Below are 26,250 nucleotides of genomic sequence, written 5' to 3'. Positions count from 1 at the left end.
TGTCATTTCCACAGGGGGAATCTATGTTTATCTTGCCAAGGTGAGAGACATTATCAGTTGGCCAATCCCGGAGTCTCACAAGGCCCTGCAGAGATTCCTGGGGTTCACAAAGGTATATCTGCGCTTTATCAAAAATGTTGTCAAGTCGCTGCCCCCCTGACCAGTCTTACCTCCTTAAAGGTTAGGTTTAATTGGTTGTCGCTGGCCCAAGCGGTCTTTGACAAGCTCAAATCTTTATTTACTTAACAACGGTTCTCACTATTCCAGATCCAAACTTAATGTTCCAGGTGAAGGTTGACCCATCACAGGAAAGGGTGGGGGGTGGTTCTGTCACAGCCTTCCTCTAAAGATGGAAAGACTCACCCCTGTGCCTTATTTTCTCAATGTTTGTCACAGGCAGAATGGAACTATGACATCGGCAACCGGGGGCTGCTGGCAGTGAAGCTGGCCTTAAAGGCATGGCACTACTGGTTGGAGGAAACTAGGGAACTGTTTGTCATCTGAACCGACCATAAAAATCTTGAGTATATCAGCTCGGCTAAGAGATTGAACTCTCAGCAGGCCAGTTGGGCACTCTTCTTAGGGCGGTTCAACTTTACCATCTCCTACCGAACGGGCTCCAAAAAAACGGCAATCCAGATGCTCTCTACTGCATTTTTCAGGATCCTGAGTGCTCGTGCGCCCCTGTCACCATTGTACCACGAGAAAATTTGGTGGCAGCGGTCTCATGGGCGGTCGAGACTCGGGTCATGACTCCAGTGCCTTGTTAGCTAATTACTCTCTCTCATTATATAACTTCCCCATGTGTGCTGTCTTGTGTCAGATTGTCTTGTGCTGTTTTGCCAAGCATTTTAGCTGTCATCATTCCTGTTGGTCGGTGTGTGTTTGGCTTTGATTTTCTCCAGCCACCTCAGACATTCCTCCTCAGTTCAGTCAGTAAATCTTTACACTCTTCTCTCCGGCCTGGCTCAGCTCTGTCTCCCTGCTCCCCTGCTTCCTGATTCCATACCTCTTTTTTTATTACCTCTCTATCAGCCCTGTTTGGTTCCTCTCTCCTTAAGCTCACCACCATCCTCTGCTCCGCTGGTCAGCTCGTTCTTCAACGGTTACCCCTGCTCTGTTGGTGGCTCTCTGGGACTCACTCTCTGCTTCTTCCCCATCAGCTCTCCCCTCAGCCCCACCTGCATCGCTCCTCAGGCTTCAGCTGCAGTCACCACCATTGCCATTGCTGCTCCCCGGGCCTCCACTGGAGTTATCCTCTTCACCTTTGTTGCCTTGCTCGTTCTTCTGATTGCTGTTTTCAATAGTCTACATTCGTCATCTATACAATTGTTTGAGTCCACCCCTTTCATCTCCTCACATGAAGTGCTTCAATCACATCTTCACGGCTAAATCTAAAACACATTAGTTATTTTTGTTAAGTAACGTGAGCACAACAGAGCATCACAGTATAAATGAAAAACTTACAGCACACTCGGTACAACAGCACACTTGCTTGTGAGATTTGCTTAAATATAATTATTCCTGTTATAATAATAATAATAATAATAATATAATACACTAGGACACATGTACAACAATAATACACTAGGACACATGTACAACACATTTACAAGATCAACGAATATAAGATTTAGTGACAACGTAGTACTGGCCCAACAGGCTGAAACTTACTGTTGAACCATGTAAATAAATATTTAATTAGGGGTTTTACTTTAGATTAGGTCTTGCAAAATGCTTAGCTAGCAATTAGTCAGTGCTTTATTACAACCATTATTAAGCATTAACTGCTTTAATTGAAAGGGTTCCTAAAACATTAATAAACACATTAATTAAGCAGAAATGTGTATCCAATGAATTAAATATAAAATTGACATTTTTAAGAAAGCATAATTAATGTTCATACATCAGTCAGGAATGATTAACAATTGTCAACAAAGGATAAAAAACATGATCAAACTGCCTATAACTTATTAAACAATAATAAATAATTTGCTAAAGTGAATATAAACAAATAACATGCTATTTATATGTAGCTTATTAATGTATTAATGATGTAGGAACAATAATGTACAAATGATCCATTAATAAAAAACGTATGCTTTACAAATACTTTATACCATGTAGTTATTATAAAGTGTTACCATTAATTTCAGATGTAAAAGGGAATTTTTGTCTAAAGGCCGCCCACAATATACTTTAAAATTCCTTTACACTCAGAAAGGAAAGATCCTAAAAGTAGTTACTGGTGGCTGAATTCAATCAATAAAGAGAGGCGAAAAAAACAACTTTTACAACAAATTCACAGAGATTCTCATTCTCTAAATAAGGCCCCCTCAGAAATTCCCCCCCCAACTATTTCATCCTGGTGCTGGCTCTGTGTGCCTGTCTGTTTATGTGTGTCTCTCTGACCCTTATATTTTCTGACTGCAGTTCTGTGCTCACAACAATTACTGTCTTTAGTCCTCTTCCCATTTGGTGCTGTTATGAGAGAAGTAGGTTTATGCAAAGCTACAAGTAATCGAATTGCGTCTTTGCATTAAAAATCATTTTTAGATGTAATTTTCCCTTAATTCATAAGTATATAATATTATTTTTGCACCCTGGTGCCAATAATGGTAGATGCTATTTACACCGCAGTGCAAATAGGGGAAGAAATTATTTTCACCCCAACCCTTGTACAAATAATGGCACAAATAATGGTAGATTCTATTTGCACCACAGTGCAAATAGTGGCAGATACTATATGCACCCTTGTTTAAATACTAACATAAACTATAGGGGCATCATGTCTATTGTGTTTATTTAGAGTCCCACAGACACACTACACCAACCATTACCCCTTAACCTAACCCTTACCTTTCTATAAAAACAATTAACTATGGTTTTACTGCATTAACCATATTATCACCATAGTATTTTTTAATAAACAGAAAAGCCCCACACTGTGGTACAAAGATTACACTTATGCTTTCAAGACAGCAGTTTGGAAAATGGAGCGCAAGTGGAAGAGTATGAAATTAGAGGTGTTTCGTGGTGCATGGGAGGATAGTGTCTCTAGCTACAGACAGACTCTAAAAGCTGCCAGGTCAGCACATTTTAGCAAACTCATAGAAAATAACCACAACAATTCTAGGTGTTTATTCAGTACTGTAGCTAAATTGGTTAGGAATAGATCCTCGACTGAACCAGATATTCCATCACAGCACAATAGTAATGACTTCATGAATTTCTTTACTGAAAAAATTTTAATAATCAGAAATAAAATTGGAATTATGCAATCGTCTGCCACAGCACCTCATAAAACAGTGTCTCATAATTTTCCCCACAAGCAACTTCAATCCTTCGCTGTCATAGGTCAGGAAGAGCTAACGAAACTTAACAAAAGCAACAAAATGTCTGTTAGATTCAATACCAACTAAGCTGGTAAAAAGAGGTGTTTCCAGTAATCTCAGAACCTCTTCTTTATATTAACTCCTCGCTATCCTTAGGTCATGCCCAAAGAAACTTTAAGCTGGCAGTTATCAAACCACTCATTAAGAAACCACAGTTTGATCCTGGAGAGTTGGCTAATAATAAACCGATCTCAAATCTCCCATTTATATCCAAACTACTAGAAAAGGTAGTGTCCTCACAACTATGTTTATTTCTACAGAGGAATAGTATATATGAAGAACTTCAGTCAGGATTTAGGCCCTATCATAGTACTGAGTCTGCACTTATCAGAGTTACAAATGACTTGCTTTTATCATCTGATCGCGGCTGCATTTCTCTTCTAGTGCTTTTAGATCTTAGTGCTGCCTTCGACACCACAGATCACAACATTCTCCTGGACAGGCTTGAGAATTATGTTGGCATTTGTGGACAGGCTTGGTTTAGGTCCTATTTATCAGACCACTACCACTTTGTCTGTGTAAATGAGGAATTGTCAGATCAAACTAAAGTTAAGTATGGAGTGCCACAGGGATCAGTTTTAGGGCCTCTGCTTTTCTCCTTATATATGCTTCCCCTGGGAGACATTATCAGGAATCGTGGACTTAGTTTTCATTGTTATGCTGAGGATACCCAACTTTATATTTCTTCGAAACCCGACAAAATTTCACAATTTCTCCAAATTAGCAGTGTATTAATGACATCAAAGATTGGATGGCTAGAAATTTCCTTCTACTCAAAACAAAGGTACTAATTAATGGACTAAAAACCTCTAGAAATAAGCAGCTAAAATGTATTTTGACTCTCGATGGATGTACTGTTACGTCATCTTCTACAGCGAAGAATTTAGGTGTTATATTTGATATCACTCTGTCCTTTGAAAAACACATTTCAAATGTTTGTAGACCAGCATTCTTCCACTAAGAAGTTAATTAGAAATTAAGATTCACATTATTGCTAAGTTTATATAATATTGACATTATAGTCATGCTGTATAGCCAGAGGGCAACTGGCCCCCACAGTGAACCTGTTTACCCCAAGGTTATTTTTCTCCATTAACCAACGTCTTATGGAGTTTTGTGTTCCTTGGCACAGTTGCCTACGGCTTGCTCACTGGGGTTCTAAATACAATAATTATTTATATATTTAATTATTTCTTTTAAGAAACAATTTACAATCAAATTTTATCAAACAGCACAATGATGACTCTAATACATTACAGATATTACAGCTTCATTTTCTTTTAAAGCATGATTTTCTGTAAAGCTGCTTTGAAATGATGTGTGTTGTGAAAAGCACTATACACATAAAAATGACTTGACTTTATAAAATAATTGTAACCACAAAATTAAACACGGTTACTATATTAATACCATATTACTGTAGTAACACCATTGTTAATTGCATCAAATCTATGGTTTACGCCAAAAAACCAACAAAAAAAAAAAACTAAAAAAACAAAAAACATGGTTATTACAATTATTACTATAGTAAAACTACCTTTATACTAATTTTTATAAGTAGCATTAAAGAAAATATTAAGACTGGAGAGAGGAAACAGAATGGGAAAAAGAGGGCGACAAATACAGAATCGAACCCGTGTCAAAAAGGCACTGCTGTTAGGCCCAGTGCCACTGCAGCAACACTAGCAAAGCAATTTGTCATAAATGTATGTGTTTCCAATAGACTATTGGGGTACAAATAGTTACTCCATTTTATTAATGTCTCTTCAATGTCTCTTCTCTCTGCCCTTTTGGAGTTGATGTTGCCAAAATGGGAGAGAAATTTACAAAGGGCGAACTCACACAGTTTTTAAATTTTTATTTTTTATTTCATCAGGTATAATAAATCACAAGTTGACCCAACCACGGATGTCCAGTGTCTACTAAATTTCCATCTAACACACAATGCTGACTACAACAGTAACAGTAACAGGTTTATAAAAGCAGCATCATGCCTAACAACGCCCTTCAGCCATGACTATATTCACAATATAACATGGCTTTTCATTCCTTATTGCTTAAGTGTCATAGCGTGCATGCACCAACCACCTGTGTATGCACGCACAGTCAAATGAAATGTACTTTGAAAGGCTAGCATTCGACTGTATGCAGACACTAAGCGTTCACATCAAAACCAAAGGATACTTTGGGCTTTAAGCCCCTATCCCATCAACAGTTAAAAGCTTGCTGGCATCTAACCACGAACCTCTAATGTCAGAGTCTGTTGGGCTGGATATTGTTAGCATCAAAGGTTTTAAAACAACAGCAGCTCAAAGAACAAAACTAGATCGCTCTCATTACAGCAAAGCTATTTACGCACCCGACCAGTATTCAGTTGATACCGTATAGTGCAGCGGCTCCAACCACTTTATTTTCCATGTCTTATAAAATATTTATAACAACTGTCATATATGTGAATTGATTGCTATGAATTGTATTAATTAGGCTCTATATTTAAATAACTTCTAACCTGTTCATCACCAGATTGAGTTGACATCGAGTAGACATTAAAAAACTTTGGATGTTAAAATGCTCTCAAAGCTCTTAAAACTCTAAACTTAATCCACTTTATTTTTTAAGATAATGTAATGTTAATTACAAATACCATATGCATGAACTGATTGTGAGTTAAATAAGCTATAGCTCTGAAATAAATTATTTTTGATGATAAAATATGCTCTCAAATCTCCTAAGACTTTTAAATATCTTATGCTTGAATTGTCATAACATGGCGAAACAGTCAGGCGTAGATAGCTCTGAATATATTTTTTTTCTTTACCTTGGAACCTGATTCCTATGCTTTTTTGCTCTTACTTCGCTATCGTAGCAGCACCATCTCTTCCCCTATTTATTGAGAGTAGAGTTGCAATGTAGTGATACCATCAGAGCAAAAAAAAAAGTAATTTTATTTATAGCAAACCATTGCAGAGTCATTGCAATAATACCCATTTCTGTCATGTTGATTCGTCCAAACACACGGCAAAAAATTGAGCTAGAGAAAAAAAATACAAAATACAATTGATCCATTCTATGGTTAAAATGTCCATTCTGTTTTCAAATTTTCACAAATTTCTAGGGTAAATCCCCCAAATCTCCATATAATAGTAAATATTTGTTTTCAGCTACAAGGCCTCCTAATGTTTCATATTTTACCCATCTAAAATAAAACAAAAAATGTCTGAATGTACTCAAACACGAATATTGTTAAATTTTGTTTTTTATATTGTTTTAAATGGTTTAACCTTAAACAGTTTTGTGCAGGGGAATGTATCTTGTTTTAAGGATGTTTATATATTTTTAACTGGAAAACAAGTCAAAGATACTTATTAATAATATGATTTTTCTTGCAGTGCAATTTCTTGTCCACACTACACAAAACCCTAATTTTATAGCTCACTTTGTTAAGCGTTTCATTTAAGAGTATTTACAGTATGTATTGATATATATTACTCTTATTATTTCTGCAGTGTATAGTTTACAGAACGCAAATTTCTATTTGCATGGGATACCGGGGTAATCTAATACAATTGTTGAAATGTGCAGTACACAGCTCATTCACTCACAGCAAAAAGTTAAGACATTTTTACACAAAATGTATCAAAAATAAAAACAACTAAATTTACTTATTTCTAAGATGATGTCTGGACATCACTCACATGTGACGTGATGAGGCCATGTGACAACAATGTAGCATCATAAGAACATTTAGGCAGTGTACGGTGTGCAGTGCACAGTATGCAGTAGTGAGCTGAACCATACTGTGTTCTATACTAAACTAAGCCTCTTTGTCAGATGTGCTGAATGTGTTGTGGTACTTACGGGCTTCCATATCCTGCAGTAAGAGCAGTTTTTCAGATGGGCTTCTCTCTCGCTGGTCTCTCTGTATCAGTAAACACCTGTCACACACTCAGCGCTTCTCAAGATAGTGAGCTTATACTATTGGTATCTCACCAGTCTAGCAAGGATTCTGGCCACCAGTCGCACTGTCTCCGACGGACACCAGTTCTTCCCAAACACACACATCGCATGACACTCCAGCTTGTGCATGGGCCAGTTCTTTTTCTATCAAGACAAAGATACTCATTAAGAACATGATTCATATTCACTCTTATGCTCCAACAGTGGTGCCTCTTTTCTATTATGTTTTTAATCTGATTTTGCAGACTTTTATATTTTCTGTGTGGTTCCGTCTGAAGCCATTTTTTTTTCTTTTTTTTTTTCTTTTTTTGTCTAAGTTACATCAAAATACAATATCACATCTACCGTAATAGACACAGTTTTAATTTAAGAGGAACATTAAAATAACCATAATTGAGTAATCAGAGGAAGCAGAGGAAAATTGTCTTTTTAGACCAAGCAGTTCAAAAGTTATAAGCAACAGCAAAGTTGTTGTTTTTTTTTTTTTTTTTTTTTTTTTTTTTACTGGTGGCAGCACTATAGAGTTTGGCCTTGAGTCCCCAAAACTAGGAGCTATGTATACTCAGCCATCTCAGTGTGGCAAATGTAATTTTTTTTCTGTGTACAGATCATAGTGCTTAAACTCTCATTGAGGAGAAAGAGGGAGAATAATTAAATACCTGTATTAAAAATACCTGCAACCAGAAATGATTGGGGACAACCCTTTCAACTGTTCAGTAAGCACAAATTAAAGACTGTCAATACAGTAAAAATGTAGGGGCAGTTCCCCTCTGGTTAAACAGCATGAGTATAATGCCAATATTAGTTATCTATGTGTAATACAAGTCATGGTTTAAATGAGTAAACGGAGTAGATGTTGGTGGCCAATGTTTAGGCAAAAGGATTTTGTATAAACTGTAAGATTAATGACTAAATGTCTTTGAAGTCCATCCTGAATTAACTGTGGAAGTGAACATAGATGCAGTGTCCTTTGTTAGGTGCCTGATGAACATTTCAATTGCCATTCATTTATTGTCAATGTATTCCATTTTAAGCAAGTGTAGTCCATCCGAGGACCAAGATCATGCTGGCAGAGGTCAGTGAGGTGCATCGCAGTCCAGTTGGGAGCGTTTCATTTCGGTGAAGTCCATCCTAAGTCCAAGGTTCAGGCAGTGGCCAGTGAAGTATCCCATGTCGTACGGATCTGCATGGCAGCAGTTTGGCTCTGTGAAGTCCATCTGAGCCACTTAGTTGACATTTACACACTTCGCCACTCAGTTGACATGTCTCAGCCATAGCAAAGATACTTGCCTAGTTAAGAGTCAGCACACAAAAGTGTTGGAAATATTTGGAACTAGAGGTGGCGCTGTCTTCAGGCTGTTCAGGTACACTCAGGACATGATGACAATGACAAGTTTGACAATGTGTTTAAAAGGCATATCACTTTATTTGAAAATTCAATATGATGGAGAGACAGTAAAGCTGAAATCGGGGAAAATGGTATTGCTGTGACCCAAGGTAATCCTCATGACCCAAGGAATCCATAGACACAGCTTTATGATTTTAAGACATACGGTTCAAAGGTTATGGGCAACAATAGCCATCTACTGCTAAAATAACTGAAAGTGGCTGCACATTCAAGTTTGAAAAAGGCCGCACCCAAGTCACATTAAAAATAAGGTGGATACAGATATTGACTTTCAGAAATGGGTAAGGGTTACCCTGTAATAATCACACCTTTATATTATTACCTTTATATTAAATACACTTATTTGTTTGTGTGTTTGTGTGTTGTATTTTACCTGACAGTTCACATTGCAGTAGAACGCTTTCTTACACTTTCCACATTTTGCAAGACCCTTTTTCCTGCACATTAGAAAAACACACAACCACCAATGAGCATTGAAACTCACAGAATAAACACACACACACACTTATTGATGAGCCATTAGACTGCTTGTGTAAAGCAGCTGTCTCTCCTCAGCAGTTGTCAGAATAAGTGTGGTGTCAATTTAACAACTGCACTCATTCGCTCACTGACTGAGAGCTCGACACTGCTTTCAAACATTCTGTACTATTTTTAGACGTGACCTTTCAGAGCTTATCTGCTGTTCATGTCAGAAAGGAGAGATACATGTAAAACTAGAGAAGTGCACAAACTCCACTAATTAAATCAGAGGTCTTAAACATTTTCAGACCAAGGTTGATAGAGACGGAGCAGGGACCCCCTGTCACATATTGTATAATGTTGCTTTTTAAGCCTGTCCTATAATAAATAAAGTGTAGAGCACCATATTAATTTATTTACATACTTGTTTTATGACACAACATTACAAATTCATTATAATAATCATTATTAATGTACATAGTCTTGTTCATAGGGTTGTCATGATACCAAAATATCAGTAATATAATGTAATGTAAGTAATAAATTAAAACAATGGCATGTTGAATAAATTAATAAAACATTGCTTTAAGTTTTTTAAAGTAATTATTCAGGTAAACAGTGATAATAATAAAGAAAATCAGTGATAAAAGAAATTAAGAAATTAAGAGCATTGAGTGGTTTTCTTTTCAATATAGCAGTGTTTTTCTTGTCAATATTGTTATCTGATTAATATTAACAACAGACTGTAATAGACAGCCACAGCAAATGCACAGATTTTGAAGTGGTAGGTAAATTACTCAAAAAAAAGTACCTCACCACAAATGACAAATCACTACTCTAAAACTGTAATCAGATTACTGAATTACTGATTACTTAATAGAAAAAGTAATCACATTACTAGTTAATTACTTTCTAAAACACTTTTGACAGAAAAACTTTTTATTTTTCACTCCACAAATTTAAAATGATGCTATATTTCCTCTTTGTTCAACGACTCAATAGGGGGCACACACCCTCAGCTGTCGCAAAACACAAACAGATGTGCATAGAAACATAACTAATGTTTTAAATATATTATATATACACTACCGGTCAAAAGTTTTGAAACACTTACTCATTCTTTATTATAATTTTTTTTTTCACATTTTAGAATAGTAAAGTCATCAAAACTATATAATAACATAAATGGAACTATGGGAATTATGTTGTGACTAAACAAAATCCAAAATAAATCAAAATTGTGTCATATTTTAGCATTTTCAGAGTAGTCACCCTTTGCCTAGAATTTGCAGACATGAACTCTTGACATTTTCTCAACCAACTTCTTGAGGTATCACCCTGGGATGCTTTTTAAACAGTATTGAAGGAGTGCCCATCTATGTTGGGCACTTATTGGCTGCTTTTCTTTATAATTTGGTCCATCATCAATTTCAAAAACTTTTTTTTTTATTATTATTCAATTTTAGTTTTATAATGAAATACATTAATATGGTGGCACAATTATATTTTTGTCTACAAAACTAATTTCAAACATTTAAGCATACGCCTTCAGATCAAAAGATTTTTAAGATCGTGAGAAACATTTCAGTCAAGTGTTTCAAAACTTTTGAACAGTAGTGTATATAATATCATTTTAGAAATGTGTAACCTAAGTAATTGATTTAATTGAAAGTCAGTAACTCTTATCTGATTACAAGAATTTGAAATGTAATGAGTAACTACTGTAACTTTTGTATTTAAAAGTAATTCAGTTACAGTAATTAAATACTTTGTATGGTATTTCAATCACACCCAACACTGTTTAACACATCTAATTTTTTTAAACAAATTTTTTTGCCCTCAGATGATGGGCAATGAAGCGCATTTGACCGTTCATGCGAGCAGCAAAATAAAATCACAAAAATATTATCACATTTACTGTGTGGCGCAAGCTCTCTTCTCTTGAGATTGGTTTTCAGTTGACAGCTCTGGCATGAGAATCAGCACCATTTCAGTAGAAATGGTAGCGTGGGTTCAAGTCCACCTTGGTCAAGTCCGAGTCAAGTCCGAATCTTTAAACAATCGAGTCCAAGTTGAGTCCGAGTCCAAAAGGGGCCGAGTCGGACTCAAGACCGAGTCCATAACAGGCCGAGTCCGAGTCGAGTCTGAATGAATCTGTTCATGAATCTAAATTAAAATTGTAACCGTAAACTCAACAATAATATTTGGAGCTTGTTTTAAACTTCACAACTAAGAAAAACAGTTTGGCAATATAAATGTAACAAAAACACCTCTATTGCCTTTCATATATATATTTAATGATTAGTATCCTGCTGAACAAACTTCAAAGTGGTTTCAGAATGAAAGCATAAGCTTTAGGTGTATGAAGACAAAACTGTCCTTCAACACAATTCTTATTGCATTCTGTTGACATTTCAATTATTTGTTGCTTTTGAAAGCTGCGTTAGTCATTACAACCAAGGTTATTATGTTACAAATTTTAATTTAGTTTTTATTTCTACTTCATTTTCAATTTTTCAATTCAATTTAATTTAGTTTTATTTAAAATTATCCCTATCTAAAGAAATAATAGTCTATACTGAGATTTCTTTCCGAATCTTTTTTCTCTATCTGCCGACTGATTTGGGAAAATACAGTACATACAAATGAGTCAACACAGTAATAATTAGCACTCGCTGAGAAGTTACGTCTCATGATTTGACTGCAAATGCTACATTCAAAAACACTGGAAAAGCCCACTGATAATATTAGGGCCATGTCGTCACGGAAATGATTTTCTAATTAATTTGTGGGAAACCGCACAATGCAGGGCAGTTCTGTGTGCTGCTCGTGTACCTAAATCCCTGATACATCCATGTGCATCTCTCAGCAGCTGCCGCAGAAGATTAAAAAAAAAAAAAAAATTATATTTGCTTGAGCGGCTGTAATGATGAGTCATCAGAGTCAAGATCCATGTGCAGCTTTAATAATGATAAACGTCATAATACAGACAGGCAGAGTCAATCACCAGCAACAGTAATAACAAAGGCAATCCAGAGTGGTAGAAAATAAACAGGAAAGAGGTCAGGGCAGGCGGCAGACAATCACAGGTTATTTCCAGGTAAACAAGGCAGTAGTAGTAGGCAGGCAGCAACGGGTCAAAACAGGGTAAACAGTCCAGGATAATACACAGATAATTTAAAAAACTCAGAGGCAAAACAAGACTTCGCAATGATAGAGAGTGAGAGTGAGACTTATATAGCTGAGTAAATGAGAAACTGCTGAGCAGGTAATCAGTGACAGGTGCGGGGATTATGGGAAATGGAGTCCAGAGAGTTAAAATCAATCCCCAGGTGATGGAGCGGGAGGAACAACAAAGGCGGGATTCATGACAGAGCCCCCCACCGCGAATGGCTCCTGAAGCAAGCGGAGCAATGGGAGGCTCGAGGAGTGGAGCCGTAGAAGGCGGAGCCATGGGAGGCTCGAGGAGCGAATCTGTAGAGGGCGGAGCCATGGCAGGCTCGAAGGGCGAAGCCGTAGAAGGTGGAGCCGTGGCAGGCGGAGCCGTAGGAGGCTCGAGGGGTGAAGCCATGCAAGGCAGAGCCATTGGAGACTCGAGGGGCAGAGCCGTGGATGGCAGAACCATGGTAGGCTTGAGACTAAGAGTCCAGGATGACTGGGAAATGACCTCAGTGGTCGCGAACATGAGTAGAGTCTTGGGAATGACCTCTGTGGTCGTGGGCATGGACAGAGATTCAGGAACGACCTCTGTGGTTGTGGGCATGGACTGAGACACGGGAATGACCTCTGTGGTCGTGGGCGTAGACAGAGACTCGGGTATGACCTCTGTGGTCGTGGGCATGGACTGAGACTCGGGAACGACCTCTGTGGCCGTGGGCGTAGACAGAGACTCGGGAACGACCTTTGTGGTCGTGGGCATAGGCAAAGACTCGGAGACGACCTCCGTGGTCGTAAACATAGGCAGAGACTTGGAAACGACCTCCGTGGTCATGTACAAGGGCAGAGACTCGGAGACAACCTCTGTGGTCGTAAACCTGTGCAGAGACTTGGAAATGACCTCTGTGGTCGTGAACATAGGCTGAGACTCGGAGACGACCTCTGTGGACGTGAACATGGCAGAGACTTGGAAACGACTTCTGTGGTCTTGAACATGGCTGAGACTCAGAGACGAAAGCCTTTCTCCTCCTCCTCCTCCTCCTCCAGGAGGCCAAAGTTGGTGGTGCAGGCTCTGGGACAGACAAGGCTGGCAACTCAGGCTCTGGGACAGACAAGGCTGGCAACTCAGGCTCTGGGACGGACAAGGCTGGCAACGCAGGCTCTGGGATGGACGAAGCTTCCAGCTCATTGGCTTTTACAGGTGTGGGCATTGACTTGTTGGCCGTGGCAGGCATGGGCGTTGGCTCATTGGCCCTGGCAGGCATGGGCGTTGGCTCGTTGGCTATGGTAGGCATTGGCATTGGCTCGTTGGCCGTGGCAGGCATGGGCATTGGCTTGTTGGCCGTGGCAGTCGTGGGCATTGGCTCATTGGCCATGGCAGGTGTGGGAGTCGGCTTGGTGGCCGTGGCAGGCAAGGGCACTGACAATTTGTGGGAAAGGGTCTTCGTGGCCCTATGCACCGATATCAGTGGTGGATAATTCAACTTGGAGACAAGGCCGTGAAGGCCTTCGAGCAATGAGTCACGGAAGGCTGGACTGTGGCATGGCATGAAGCCAACTCAAATTTGACTGTGACAGGGCGTGGAACTGACTCAGACGTGGCTGTGACATGACATGGAGCAGACTCAGACGTGGCTGTGACATGGCATGGAGCAGACTGAGGCATGGCTGTGACATGGCATGGAGCAGGCTGAGGCATGGCTGTGACATGGCATGGAGCAGACTCAGACGTGGCTGTGATATGGCATGGAGCAGGCTGAGGTGTTGCTGTGACATGGCATGGAGCAGGCTGAGGTGTGGCTGTGACATGGCATGGAGCAGGCTGAGACATTGCTGTGACATGGCATGGAGCAGGCTGAGGCGTGGCTGTGACATGGCATGAAGCAGACTCAGATGTGGCTGTGACATGGCATGGAACAGGCTGAGGTTTGACTGTGACATGGTATGGAGCAGGCTGAGGCATGGCTGGGACATGGCGTGGAGCAGACTCAGATGTGGCTGACTTGGAAGTTGGAACTGGGATTGTGAGAGGAAAATCCTCTGCGGCGAGTGTGTCGAGTACTAGCCTCACATATACCTCCCACGTGTAGTCTCCGGAGTCTGGCAATTCCCTCCACTGCCGTGCTGTGAGTCCGATCCTGTATATGGATTTCAGAGCAGCAGCATCAAAACCAGTGTGGGCGGCAACGGTGGAAAAGTAATGGGAGTACTCCCTTATTGATAAGTCCGCCTGGCTTAATTGAACAAATAATGCTGCTAGCTCCATGGTGCGGTGAATTGTTTTAGATGAGGCCGGATGTGCCGCTGGGTTTGATGAAGGAGCTAAGACCTCGGTGGTTATTTGGAAAAAGCCACTGGATCGGTTTGTGGCGAAGTCTTCTGTATTGATGAGTCATCAGAGTTGAGATCCATGTGCAGCTTTAATAATGATAAACGTCGTAATACAGACAGGCAGAGTCAATCACCAGCAACAGTAATAACAAAGGCAATCCAGAGTGGTAGAAAATAAACAGGCAAGAGGTCAGGGTAGGCGGCAGACAATCACAGGTTATTTCCAGGTAAACAAGGCAGTAGTAGTAGGCAGGCAGCAATGGGACAAAACAGGGTAAACAGTCCAGGATAATACTCAGATAATTAAAAAAACACGCTTAGAAATGTCAGCCAGGGCAAAACAAGTCTTCGCAATGATAGAGAGTGAGAGTGAGACTTAAATAGCTGAGTAAATGAGAAACAGCTGAGCAGGTAATCAGTGACAGGTACGGGGATTATGGGAAATTGAGTCCAGAGAGTTAAAGTCAATCCCCAGGTGATGGAGCCCTCTGGTGGTGAGCAGGAGGAACAACAAATGCGGGATTCATGACAGCGGCAGAATAATAATTTTGAGTTATAAATTGAACAGAATTGTCCTTCAAAAGTGTCTGACCGGAAACATGATTTAGAGTTAAAAAAGTACTTAAATATTTATCTTTTTCTTACCAAAAGTAATCGTGTTGCTTTAGAAGACATTCATTTAACATCTAATGTCATATGGATGACGTTTATGCTGACTGTCTCTGATTTTTGGAGCTTCAAAAGAGAAATCTCCATTCACTTGCATTTTAAGGACCTACTGAGCTAAGATATTTTTCTATTTTTATTAAAATTTCTTCTGGTGAAGAAAGAAAGTCATACACACCTGGGATATCATGAGGGTGAGTAAATAATGAGAGAATTTTCATTTTTGGGTGAACTATCCCTTTAACACAAAGAGAGAAATTGTGAAAAAATATTGCGCTAAGTGATGTCATACAATGGCACTTTATGAAATCTAAAATTTAAATCTAATTTATTATTTAGTGAAACTGTTGACCAACTGTTGCTCTCCTGTGTGCATTCATGAGACTGCATGAGAGCAGTATCTGTCGCAAGATGGGTCGTTCAAGTGAAAACACGTTTTGTTTATCTAAAAACAAGCCTGCCACAGCGTTAACAACAGATTACAAAACAGCTGCACACAAACAAGAGAACAGAACTTCCTGAATATGTCTGAGATGAGCTTGTAGTCAGAGAATAGATGCACTTCTATGCCCAGCCTTATTTATTTGAAACAGAATTTTCAATCAAACTGAGAGAGATAGACAGCTGGCTGAAGGCAGCCACAGTCATGTATCCTAACCTGACGGCAAATGACGTGATAAAAGGTATATTTTTCTATGTCAATCAGAGTTTTTGTCCTAACCAGCCGTGATGAGCGACGGTACATTCTGTTGATAGCTTGGTTTCTATTTTCAGCATCACACCAGGTAACCCCACCCACTACTAACAGGCACCAACATCTCACTAGTCGGTTAAAAACTACTTGATTTGGCCAAGAATGTTACACCTACTAAATGTTTTCGCTGAGGTCTCGCTCTCTTCAGTTGGAGGTCTGTCACAAATACTCACCGGTTCAGAATGGAGAAGAGATGACAGACATTCCCGCTTCCTCTGTCTCTCTGTTTGATTGAGTACTCTGTTTCAAACAAATGAGGCTGGGCATAGAAATGCATCTATTCTCCAACTACAAACTCATCAGACATATTTAATAAGTTCGGTTTTCTGGTTTGTGTGCAGCTGTGTTCAGTTCTGTTGTTTCTATCACTGTGGTGGACCTGTTTTTAGATAAACAAAATGAATTATCGCTTGAATGCTCCATTTTGCGAGAGGGGGCTCCTTGAACTTGCTCTCGTGCCCTGTCATGAACACGCACAGGAGAGCAACTGTTGGTCAACAGTTTAGTTAAATAATACATTAGATTTCGGTTTGTTCTCACCAAACCTTATCGTATGCTTTCATAACAATCGCGAGTCTCACTGAATAATTTATTAGACGTCTGGGGTCATATTACAGAAAACTTATCTTAAGTATTAACTTAAGATCTGTTCAGTTAGATTAGGATTTTACACAAATTCATATTACAGAAGCAAATCTTAACTTGATGTAGGATTCATATCTTATTTTACAAATCTTATATTATCTCTAGTTAGAAAATCCTAAACCGCTGCATCCAGTTTGATAATCCACTCTCATGTCTGTTACCAAGCAACCAATGGCACAAACTGCTGCTGTGAATTAAACATTAGATAGTTGACAATGGAGAATTAAAATTGACGTGCTTTTAATGTCAATGCTGAAATAAACATTTTGATGACTGTTTTATCATATTTTGTTGGAGTCTGTAATTATTTATTGGTGTTTTGTCATCAAAGTGCAGCACATCATCTGGGTCTTCCAAAAGTGTTTCCACCATCAAACATAGCTTTTCTGTGTTTTATATCACTTAGAAATATAGCGCTATTCTCAGACAGTGCTACAGTCGTGACACATAGTATTGTAATGTGACTGTAACTGTTGGCTTTCAAATAAGATTTCAGTTAGGATGCCAGTGGGGCTCCCCTAAAGTTATGACACTTTTTAAGATTTTTGGCAAGTTAGGATGCTTCTCTTTTCCTATCTGTTGTTAAGATAAAATAATGCATTTAGGAAATATTGCTCTGTAACAGCTTTTTTCCATAATGAGATCCTAACTGAAATTGGCATGGTAACCCAGCAGATAAGATAGAATTCAAAAGTTAGGATCTTTCTGTAATACGCCCCCTGAATTATATTTTTGCATGCTTTTGAAGCTTGAAAGGTGGTCACCATAAACTGCCATTCTATGACATCACTGAGCACAAAACATCTTTGGGGTTATAACAACACAGGGGTGTGTAAACAATGACTGAATTTTATTTTTTGGGTGAACTAACCCTTTAAATGTTTGGTTGCTTTACACATTTCCATTATTCACAAAAATGTGTTTTAGATCAAACAACAATTTGTGTACTCCTCCAGTCCTGCCACAGAGTCCCTGTTGAAGACCCTTGCATTAAATGAATGAGTCATTAAAAGAAAAAGAATGAGAAATTAGATTTTACATTTAGAAAATTAAGCCTAAGAATCATTAAGATTTTCTGAACTGTGAATCATTCTTTTCATGACATTTAAGCACAATTTACCCACATATTCTCATTACTGAAATGTTAAAAGGCAACCTGATCTCATGGAAAGTTGTAAAAATAGTATGAGATGACAAAATCACAAAAAAGGTGTATGACTTGATTTCAACTTGTGTACTACTGAAGAAAGAAAACATGACGGTTTGGAAGGAGATGTTGGAGGCGTCAGGCATTTTACAGGTTATTCACATAAGCTACATCAGTCTTTTTATTGCATAATGAGTTACAAAATGTTTCTTTATTAATAGAAAAGAAAGTGTTTGATAGGGGGTTAGCAAAGAATGTATGTGTGTCTTGTATTGATTTGAAATTGCATTAGGGACCCCCATAAGAAGTCAAAAATAGACTTTGGAAGGTCTCCAAATATTTTTATTTTAGTAAAGATAATAATGACAAATACTATTTAATTTACGCATATGGTAATTTTCGTGAATTATTTACAATAATCAGGGCCCTACAGTGCAAGCGTTTTACTCGCATTTGTGAGTGAAAATTACTGCTTGCGAATGCAGAAAATGATCTGGGCGCACCGGTGCGAGTAAAAGTTGATCTAATGCCCAAAGTTATTAACTTATTATTGCAGCATAGCATCAGAATAAAAACTCCCTATTGCATCTTCCCTCAAATACCAAATACTTGGCACGTTAGTAATTTTTGCATTAAAAGCACCTTTTTTCACTCTCACATGGTTGGTAGCGTTGTCCTCTCCTTCCTTCTCTTTCTTTCACGTGCATGCGGAGGCCGAGGGACAGATATACCACGTGAAGATGGTTTAAGCAGTTTCTTGCTTGTTTTTATGTCTCAAAATGACGGACAGCGTTCTGAATAATGATGGATTAATCTCGCTATCACACACAAGATTATCAGAAAAATAGCGAGTCAAATAAAAATGTTCGAATCCATAAAATGCATGTAAGCATCCTCGTCTAACTCAACGTAATAAGCAAAATTTCAAACATAAAAAATAAGTTTAAAAAAAATCATGAAATGTCATCTGAAATGCCTCTTTGAACAACTATTTACATGCACAACTATGTAGAATTTACAGTATTCTGCTTCAAATGCAGGTGCGCTGGCTGTCGCGTGGACAAGTGCTTGTGGGTTTCTTTTTATTGGATCTTCAATGGTCATGAAAATTCTATAACATCATAACCATGCACTACAACACTGTAAAAACCTCTTAAAAGGGCATACGTTGATGCTTTATAATGATACCATTAAGCAGCTGCATGGCTCTGCGCCAGACCGTCAACCGAATGTATCAAGTATCATTCCTATCGCGGTTAAACAAAATCCATAGCAATGCACGCTCCAAAAAAATTATTGTATTCATCATTTTGCATTTCTCATGGCCATCGATGATAGTGCTCTCCCATGTGCGCGCACATGAGCATAGAGCGCGTGGAGAGAGAGCGTGCATACATGGCTGTGATATACTGTATGTGTAGACTTATATATAACTAGAGGGTGCTTCAGGGTAAAAAGGTTGGGAACTACTGGTCTGGTGCATATTTTCATAGAAAAACAATAAAAATAAAAACAGCATATACAGATGCAGAACTGCTTCTTTGTGGTACTTTGTCATATAAAATATATTAACATTTGATAACTTTCATAACCCATTAAGCATCATTTTGAGTTACAGTAAAATTAGAATAAAAACAAAACAAAAAACATGAATTTGAGAATATCTTAGCACATGGTATCCATTTTGCTTTAATGACAACATGTACTAAAACCCGGAGCAAACTGTATGATTTTGGCCACGATTCTGCCGTCTGAAACAAATTTCGGAAATCCTAAAGGATTTCTGTCGTCATAGGGCAAAATCGGCAATCTTACAATGTTCAGTGTGACATGTTCACCGACACCGCTGTAAAGATAGTTTGCGGTTCAGACTTTGATTGGCTATAAACCTGCTATGCACTGTCGTAGATATGTAAATAATGTTGCATGTTATTCTTCATGATTTGGAATTCAGATGACATCATCTTGACGTCAGATGACCGATCTGCAATCACAAATCACCAAGGGGTACAGCAATAAGACGCAATCAAAGACGCAATCAAATGCAACCAAATGTGATTGTGAAAGTTTTCACAAATCAGGCTTTAACTAAAACAAGTAAATTTGCATGAACCCTGCGTGTTAGCTGGAAATGCGAAAGTGAGGAGTGAAAAGTGAAGAACGCTTATTTGTCACCATCCCGACTCATGGACTTAAAAAAATGGTTGACAGTAAAACAAACTGCTGTGAAAAACAATCACAAATCAGACTGGTCAAGATGAGAGCGTTTTCAGTCTTCTAAGTGTTCACCTTTTGGAGCTATTTGCATAAGAAAATGAAGAGAAATTTAAACGACCGATTGCGGAGCGAAGGATGATGTCATCTGAATTCACAAATCATGAATAACAACAAGCGACATTATTTATATGTCTACGACAGCGCATAGCGGGTTTGAAGTCTGAATTTCAAACAGTAAACTATATTTACCGCGGTTTCACCGACGGCCGATTAATAGCCTTTGCGATGATCTTTAGCCTCCGATGTTCTGGCAGTGTCAAAAAATTAGCATCGCAGCCGTACAGTGTGACTGCTATTACGATGGCCAGATGAGAAAGTCCGCTCCTCTCTTACACCGTTCACTTGGAAAGAAACCTGCTCCGCGTCTGCACCATAGCAATATCTGTGCCCAGTTAACACTCTACTCAAGCTCTTTCAATTTTTTCTTCTTTTCATTTTTTATAAAAAGTTTTAATAAATAAATAAGCAGAAAATACTTGGAGAAAAGTGTAACACTTCAGCAATATGAAAGCATTATTCCCTGAATTAAATAAATACAGAGCTTACAAAACAAAAATAAATAAATGATTACATTTTCTTAACACGCTTTTTTTTCTTTATATTTATCATGCATTTTCTTTACAACTTTATTTTAATTATTTTACTTTTAATAAATTTCCTTTAAACGTCTGTAAACTTCCTTAGTTAAGATTCACACCACTACAATTATATATATATATATATATATATATATATATATATATAGTTTGAACTATTTATATTGGTAAGTATTTATGGGCTGTTTTAACCCAAATCAGCAGATGCAATTGGATACAATTATAGAAATCTATGTCATGTATTATCCATAGGGAATTTGCAAGCGCGATATATTATTAGCCTCTATAAATTTTCGATTTTTTTTTTCCGAAAAAGTCTTTTTATTTCCACAATGAATATTTGCTTGAGGTAGCTAATTATTAGGCTACTTCCCGCACTCGCGTTCATTCTCAACATCTGTAATGTTTTGTATTTGTTATCAGACTGTCTTATTATAGGCTTATTTGAAAAAAAAAAAAAAAAAATCCATCTTTGTTTTTATAATTTATGTTAGCCCAGGGGTTCTCAACAGGCGTTCAAAGGATGCCAGGGGGCGCTGAGAGCAAATTAGTATGGAGGGGGCATTAGGTTACAAATGGGGGGCGTTTATCAGTCATAATAATCAAATCTATTGTCAAGTTCCTCTTTGCATTAAAACGTTTATCTAGACTTGTAGTAGCCTATATCAGTTCGTTCTCAATTATACGGGTTGGTACGCATTTGTACCGCGGTTCTTCTGATTTTGAAGTCTAGTGACGCACCTGAAGTAACTGGTTTAGCGTGGTGTAGGTGGATACAGCTCGATTGACAGCCCTGCTAACACAGGAGTACCAGTTACATAATTTTTTTGTCCTTTTTGGTAATTTCATGACTTACAAACAGGCAAAGTAACTGCAACGTCACAGCACCGTAATTTCATTACCATTTTATGACCAATTCAGAATGTTGTCTTTACGTCCTCCTAATGTTGCAAGCTTACCCAGAATGGTCCAGTTACGTAATATATATGTAATATTTTTGTCATTCCATGATTTACTGACAACGTAACTACAACGTCATGGGCCCATAATTTTAATACCATTAAATTATTAATTCCAAACGTCGTCTTTACATCCTCCTAATGTCAAAAGTTTACCCAGAATTGTCCAGTTACATTATGTATTCCTAATATTTGGGTAATTCTATGATTTATTGGCAACGTAACTGCAACGTCATTGGTCTATAATTACCACTTCCCCTTCCAATTCCAATTCCACTTTTTTTACGTTCTCATATGTGATCCAAAAAAAAAAAAAAAAAAAAAAAAAAAAAAACACAGGCTGAGTCCAGTTGCAACTCAGGAAAATTGCATTTCTGTGACAGATTTGTGTTTTAGCAGTTTAATAATTGATCATTCAAGTTTTGCACAATTTATTTGGATGATTGGGTGGACATGAAATCTTTCAATTTTTTTCATTATAAAACAAATGTTTACATACTAATTAGGATTTCATGCATCATTTGCTTTTGTATATGTTTGTACATTAAATATTCTAAATCCTCTGCACAATATAAGGGCCTGCATGTCAAACTGAAGTAAAAAAAAAAAAAAAAAAAAAGTGATTTTAAGTAGATCTGTTGGGAGACATCCACAAAATACGCATAAATCAAGTGCCTAAATAATACTCAATAACAAATTGAAACCAGAATAAATTTGCAATGTGTTATGATGACTAATTTGCTATTTAACGTGTATAAAACACCTCCAGTCTCAACATAGAAAAATTTAATCTCTTTGAAGATAACATGTGTTGCTTTTTGCAAAGTTAAAAAATATTTAATTTATTGTATTTATTTATTTATTTATTTATTTTAACCATTATATAGTACTGTTAGCAGTGGAGTTGCCATGGCAACCGGACCAAACCCAAACTGCAGAAGACAGTAGCTGCACCTCCGTCTCAAAGTTCAACAACCACATCAGATTGGTTAAGTAACATTATTACCTTCTAGTTGAAATTAATATTTTTGAATCTGTGATTATTTAGCAGCTTTAATCGCTTGAAATGTCCGCTAACATTATGCCAAATGTGTTTAACGGAAGTGTCCAGGATAAGCTTTATGTATGTAAATATGTTTGATGCTATTTGTTAAAATAAATGTATTCATAATATAATATAAATGTGAATCTATCTATCTGTCTATCTATCTATCTTTCTGTCTGTCTATCTATCTATTAATTTTTAATTGTTAATTTTTTGCTAACTGATTAATTTTACATTTTTGCTATAATTTAATATAATTATTTATTGAACAAATATGTAGATCTTATGAAGATTATATTTTAATGAAGTCATTAACCATTTTTATATATCCTTAAAATTGCTTTAAATTAAATTAACAAATGTAATTCAAGGCATTAGGTGTTAAACTGGTCTAAGTACAAAAGTAATTTAGGCTTGTAATTTCGTTGCAATTGTGTAGCAATAGGTCTTAATTTCTTGTATTGTTGCATTTTTTTCTCTATTCTCTGTCAAAATAAATGAAGTACATTAACTTTGAGTCTGTATTCGTTATTCATACGCACAACTGTTTAAATAGCCTTTAAATTAATGTTGGGGAAATGAGGACATAAATTAGGTTAGAATACTGCATGTCCGCCCATAGAATAATCATAAAAAGCAAAAATTACCAACTGTTTACCAACAAACAACTACTGATCCTCGACGTTGCCACAGCGTTGTCATGACGGACTGGCACCGGTCCAAAGTTACGTTGTGGCTGTATAGGAAATTCACTTTTCCAGTTGTCACAACGTAATCAGTTACTTGCCACAACGAAAGGTTGGTCACCTAATTTGGTTAGCAGAGAGAGCATCACGAGCGGGAGTTCATAAAAAAAAAGGTTGAGAACCACTGTGTTAGTCTGTGATGGAGTGGTATTGGAGCAACGGAAATGCTGATGTCCTGACTTTCAGGGGGAAAAAATGCTCCAACGGGGTGGGCAAATCTCGGTTTCGCTTATATTCCGCAATACTCCCGTAACGTGAGTCACGTTAACTGACGATTGGGACCACAGTCGGCTACAATGTGTATCGTACAGTCTGACATAATGTCGCACAGTGTGCCATGGCGATATCAATGCGTTCATATCATAGTCTGACAAGCAAAAATCTTAAAGGACAGTAAAAATCCTACAGTGTATCGCGGGTTTAAAGCTACTTTACGATTTCTGCTAGCAGGTACTAGCGGCATGAACAAAATCTGATGATCATGTTTTCCAGAATGATATGAAAATGTTACAAAGAACATCTTGTGTGCTTCAATAGAAACAAAGAAATCTGAAACAAAGGAGTTAACATGCTCAATGTCACAAATGTAGCCTACTTAATCAGTGGTCTAAAAACAGTGCAGAATAGTAAATATTTATTTGGCGTTTTATGTCATATATTTTCATAGTTTAAAATTCTTTAATTCTTTAACCTAACTTTTTTTTTTTCAGCATTTAATAAAAAAATATTGCAAAGTCAGACCTTGTGAAGCAGTGTTCGCAAATGTATCCTCTTTCGCTGACGGACAACACGTATGAATAAGCGGGACATGAGAAAAGCAGTTCACCGACTCCAAACGCCTTGCTCACCCGCAGACCTCTGCCTTTACCCGGGCTGTCGAACTGCTCGATGCCCGCGATGCCTTCCGTCTTCATCATCGCAGAGAAATGCGGTTCTTAATTCTTTTTTATAAGAATAACAGGGGAAACACACAGACAACGACCGAGCAGCTGGACTTAAAGATCCATTGTAGTTAACTATGGGGGATAGTTCGATGTTCAGCTGTCAGAAACCCCCTACACTGCATGCATGAAATCAGCCAGCCAATCTCTATATGGGTCATTATACAAAACAGGTGCCATTCACATGCGTTCCTCATTAATTGGGTGTTTCTTCAGTCTTGGGCAGTTTTAAGGCACAGGTTGAATTATATTAAAAATTACAGATTACCTTAATCTGATCCGATCATCAGGCATAGATTTTTTCTAATATTGACCAATGGTTTAAAGCAAACAAATTTTCTCTAAATAGACCTATTGAAAAAAATACATACTGTATGCTGTTCTCATCTTAAACCAACAGTCTTCCACGTGTAGGCCTCTATGTCCAGTAGTGCCATGATCCGGGTTCATTGCACTAAATTTCTTAGAATACTTATTCAATATACATTTATTTATATTTTTATTTATTTATTTTTAAATGATATTGATCTGATTTAATCAAAAATAGCTAAGAATCATTTGGGTTAGCACTCTAGGTCAATCTGCAGTTTTATAAAGAGGACAGTCTCTTTGGAACTGTTTGCCTCTTTACCTAAAGAACTGCAATGCACAACTTGTTTTTTAAAAAAATGCTCAAAATGTTTCTTGATTCACAATAACTCTTTATCGCCACCAAAACTAATTTCTTTGTTTGTGTGGTATGACTTCCTTTTGAATTGTTTTTATTCTCTTTATCATTTCTTGTTTTGTTTTTTATTTTTTTATTGTTTCCAAATTTCTTTATAAAATAAGAATTGTATTATTTCATTTAAACCTGGATTTGTGGGGAAACACTTTGTATGAGCTTTTTTATTTACTTTCCAATTCTGTAAACTGTAACATTTTATTTCTATAAATCTATAAAATAACATTGCAGTAGAATGCTTTCTTACACTTTCCACATTTTGCAGGACCCGTTTTCCTGTACATGAGAAAAACACACAACCACCAATTAGCATAGAAACACACAGACACACACACACACACACACACACACACACACACACACACACACACTCATTGACAAGCCATTCGACTGCTTGTGTAAAGCAACTGTCTCTCCTCAGCAGTTGTCAGAATAAATGTGGTGTCAATTTAACAACTGCACTCATTCACCTGATTGCTCAACAGTGATTGGTCTACTGCTTTCAAACATTCTGCACTATTTTTAGACATGACCTTTCAGAGCTTATCTGCTGTTCATGTCAGAAAGGAGAGATGCATTTAAAACTAGAGAAGTGCACATACTCCACTAATTAAATCAGAGGTTTAATTAAACATTTTCAGACCAAGGCGGATAGAGAGACGGGACAGGGATGCCCTGGCACATACTGTATAAAATGTGTTGCTTTTTAAGCCTGTCCTATAATCAATAAAGTGTAGAGCACCATATTAATATATTTACATACTTTTTGTGACACAACATTACAAATTCATAATAATAATCATTATTAACATACAGAGTCTTGTACATAGGGTTGTCATGATACCAAAATTTCAGTAATATAATGTAATGTAAGTAATAAATTAAAACAATGGCAAGTTGAATAAATTAATAAAACATTGCTTCAAGTTTTTTAAAGTAATTATTCAAGAAAACAGTGATAATAATAAAGAAGATCAGTGATAAAAGAAATTAAGAGCACTGAGTGATTTTCTTTTCAATACAGCAGTGTGCTTTTCTTGTCAA

General features: G+C 37.5%; 1 protein-coding gene across 1 annotated transcript in view; it reads right to left on the bottom strand.

The window, feature by feature from the left end:
* The window catches only part of smyd2b (SET and MYND domain containing 2b), a 60,780-nt gene extending 36,191 nt beyond the window's left edge, over positions 1 to 24,589 (bottom strand). The window contains exons 1-4 of the mRNA XM_051654832.1: positions 24,283 to 24,589; positions 9,134 to 9,197; positions 7,386 to 7,496; positions 7,254 to 7,314 (exon numbers count right to left, since the gene is read on the bottom strand). Of these exons, the coding sequence (XP_051510792.1) occupies positions 7,254 to 7,314; positions 7,386 to 7,496; positions 9,134 to 9,197; positions 24,283 to 24,458 (412 nt within the window). The 5' untranslated portion in view covers positions 24,459 to 24,589. The remainder of the gene's footprint in view (positions 1 to 7,253; positions 7,315 to 7,385; positions 7,497 to 9,133; positions 9,198 to 24,282) is intronic.
* Between the last annotated feature and the right edge of the window lie 1,661 nt (positions 24,590 to 26,250).

The sequence above is a fragment of the Myxocyprinus asiaticus genome, chromosome 25 (genome assembly GCF_019703515.2).
Source record: "Myxocyprinus asiaticus isolate MX2 ecotype Aquarium Trade chromosome 25, UBuf_Myxa_2, whole genome shotgun sequence".
Lineage (NCBI taxonomy): Eukaryota > Metazoa > Chordata > Actinopteri > Cypriniformes > Catostomidae > Myxocyprinus > Myxocyprinus asiaticus.
The sequence above is the reverse complement of the archived record's forward strand: the minus strand, read 5'-3'. Positions and strand labels throughout refer to the sequence as shown.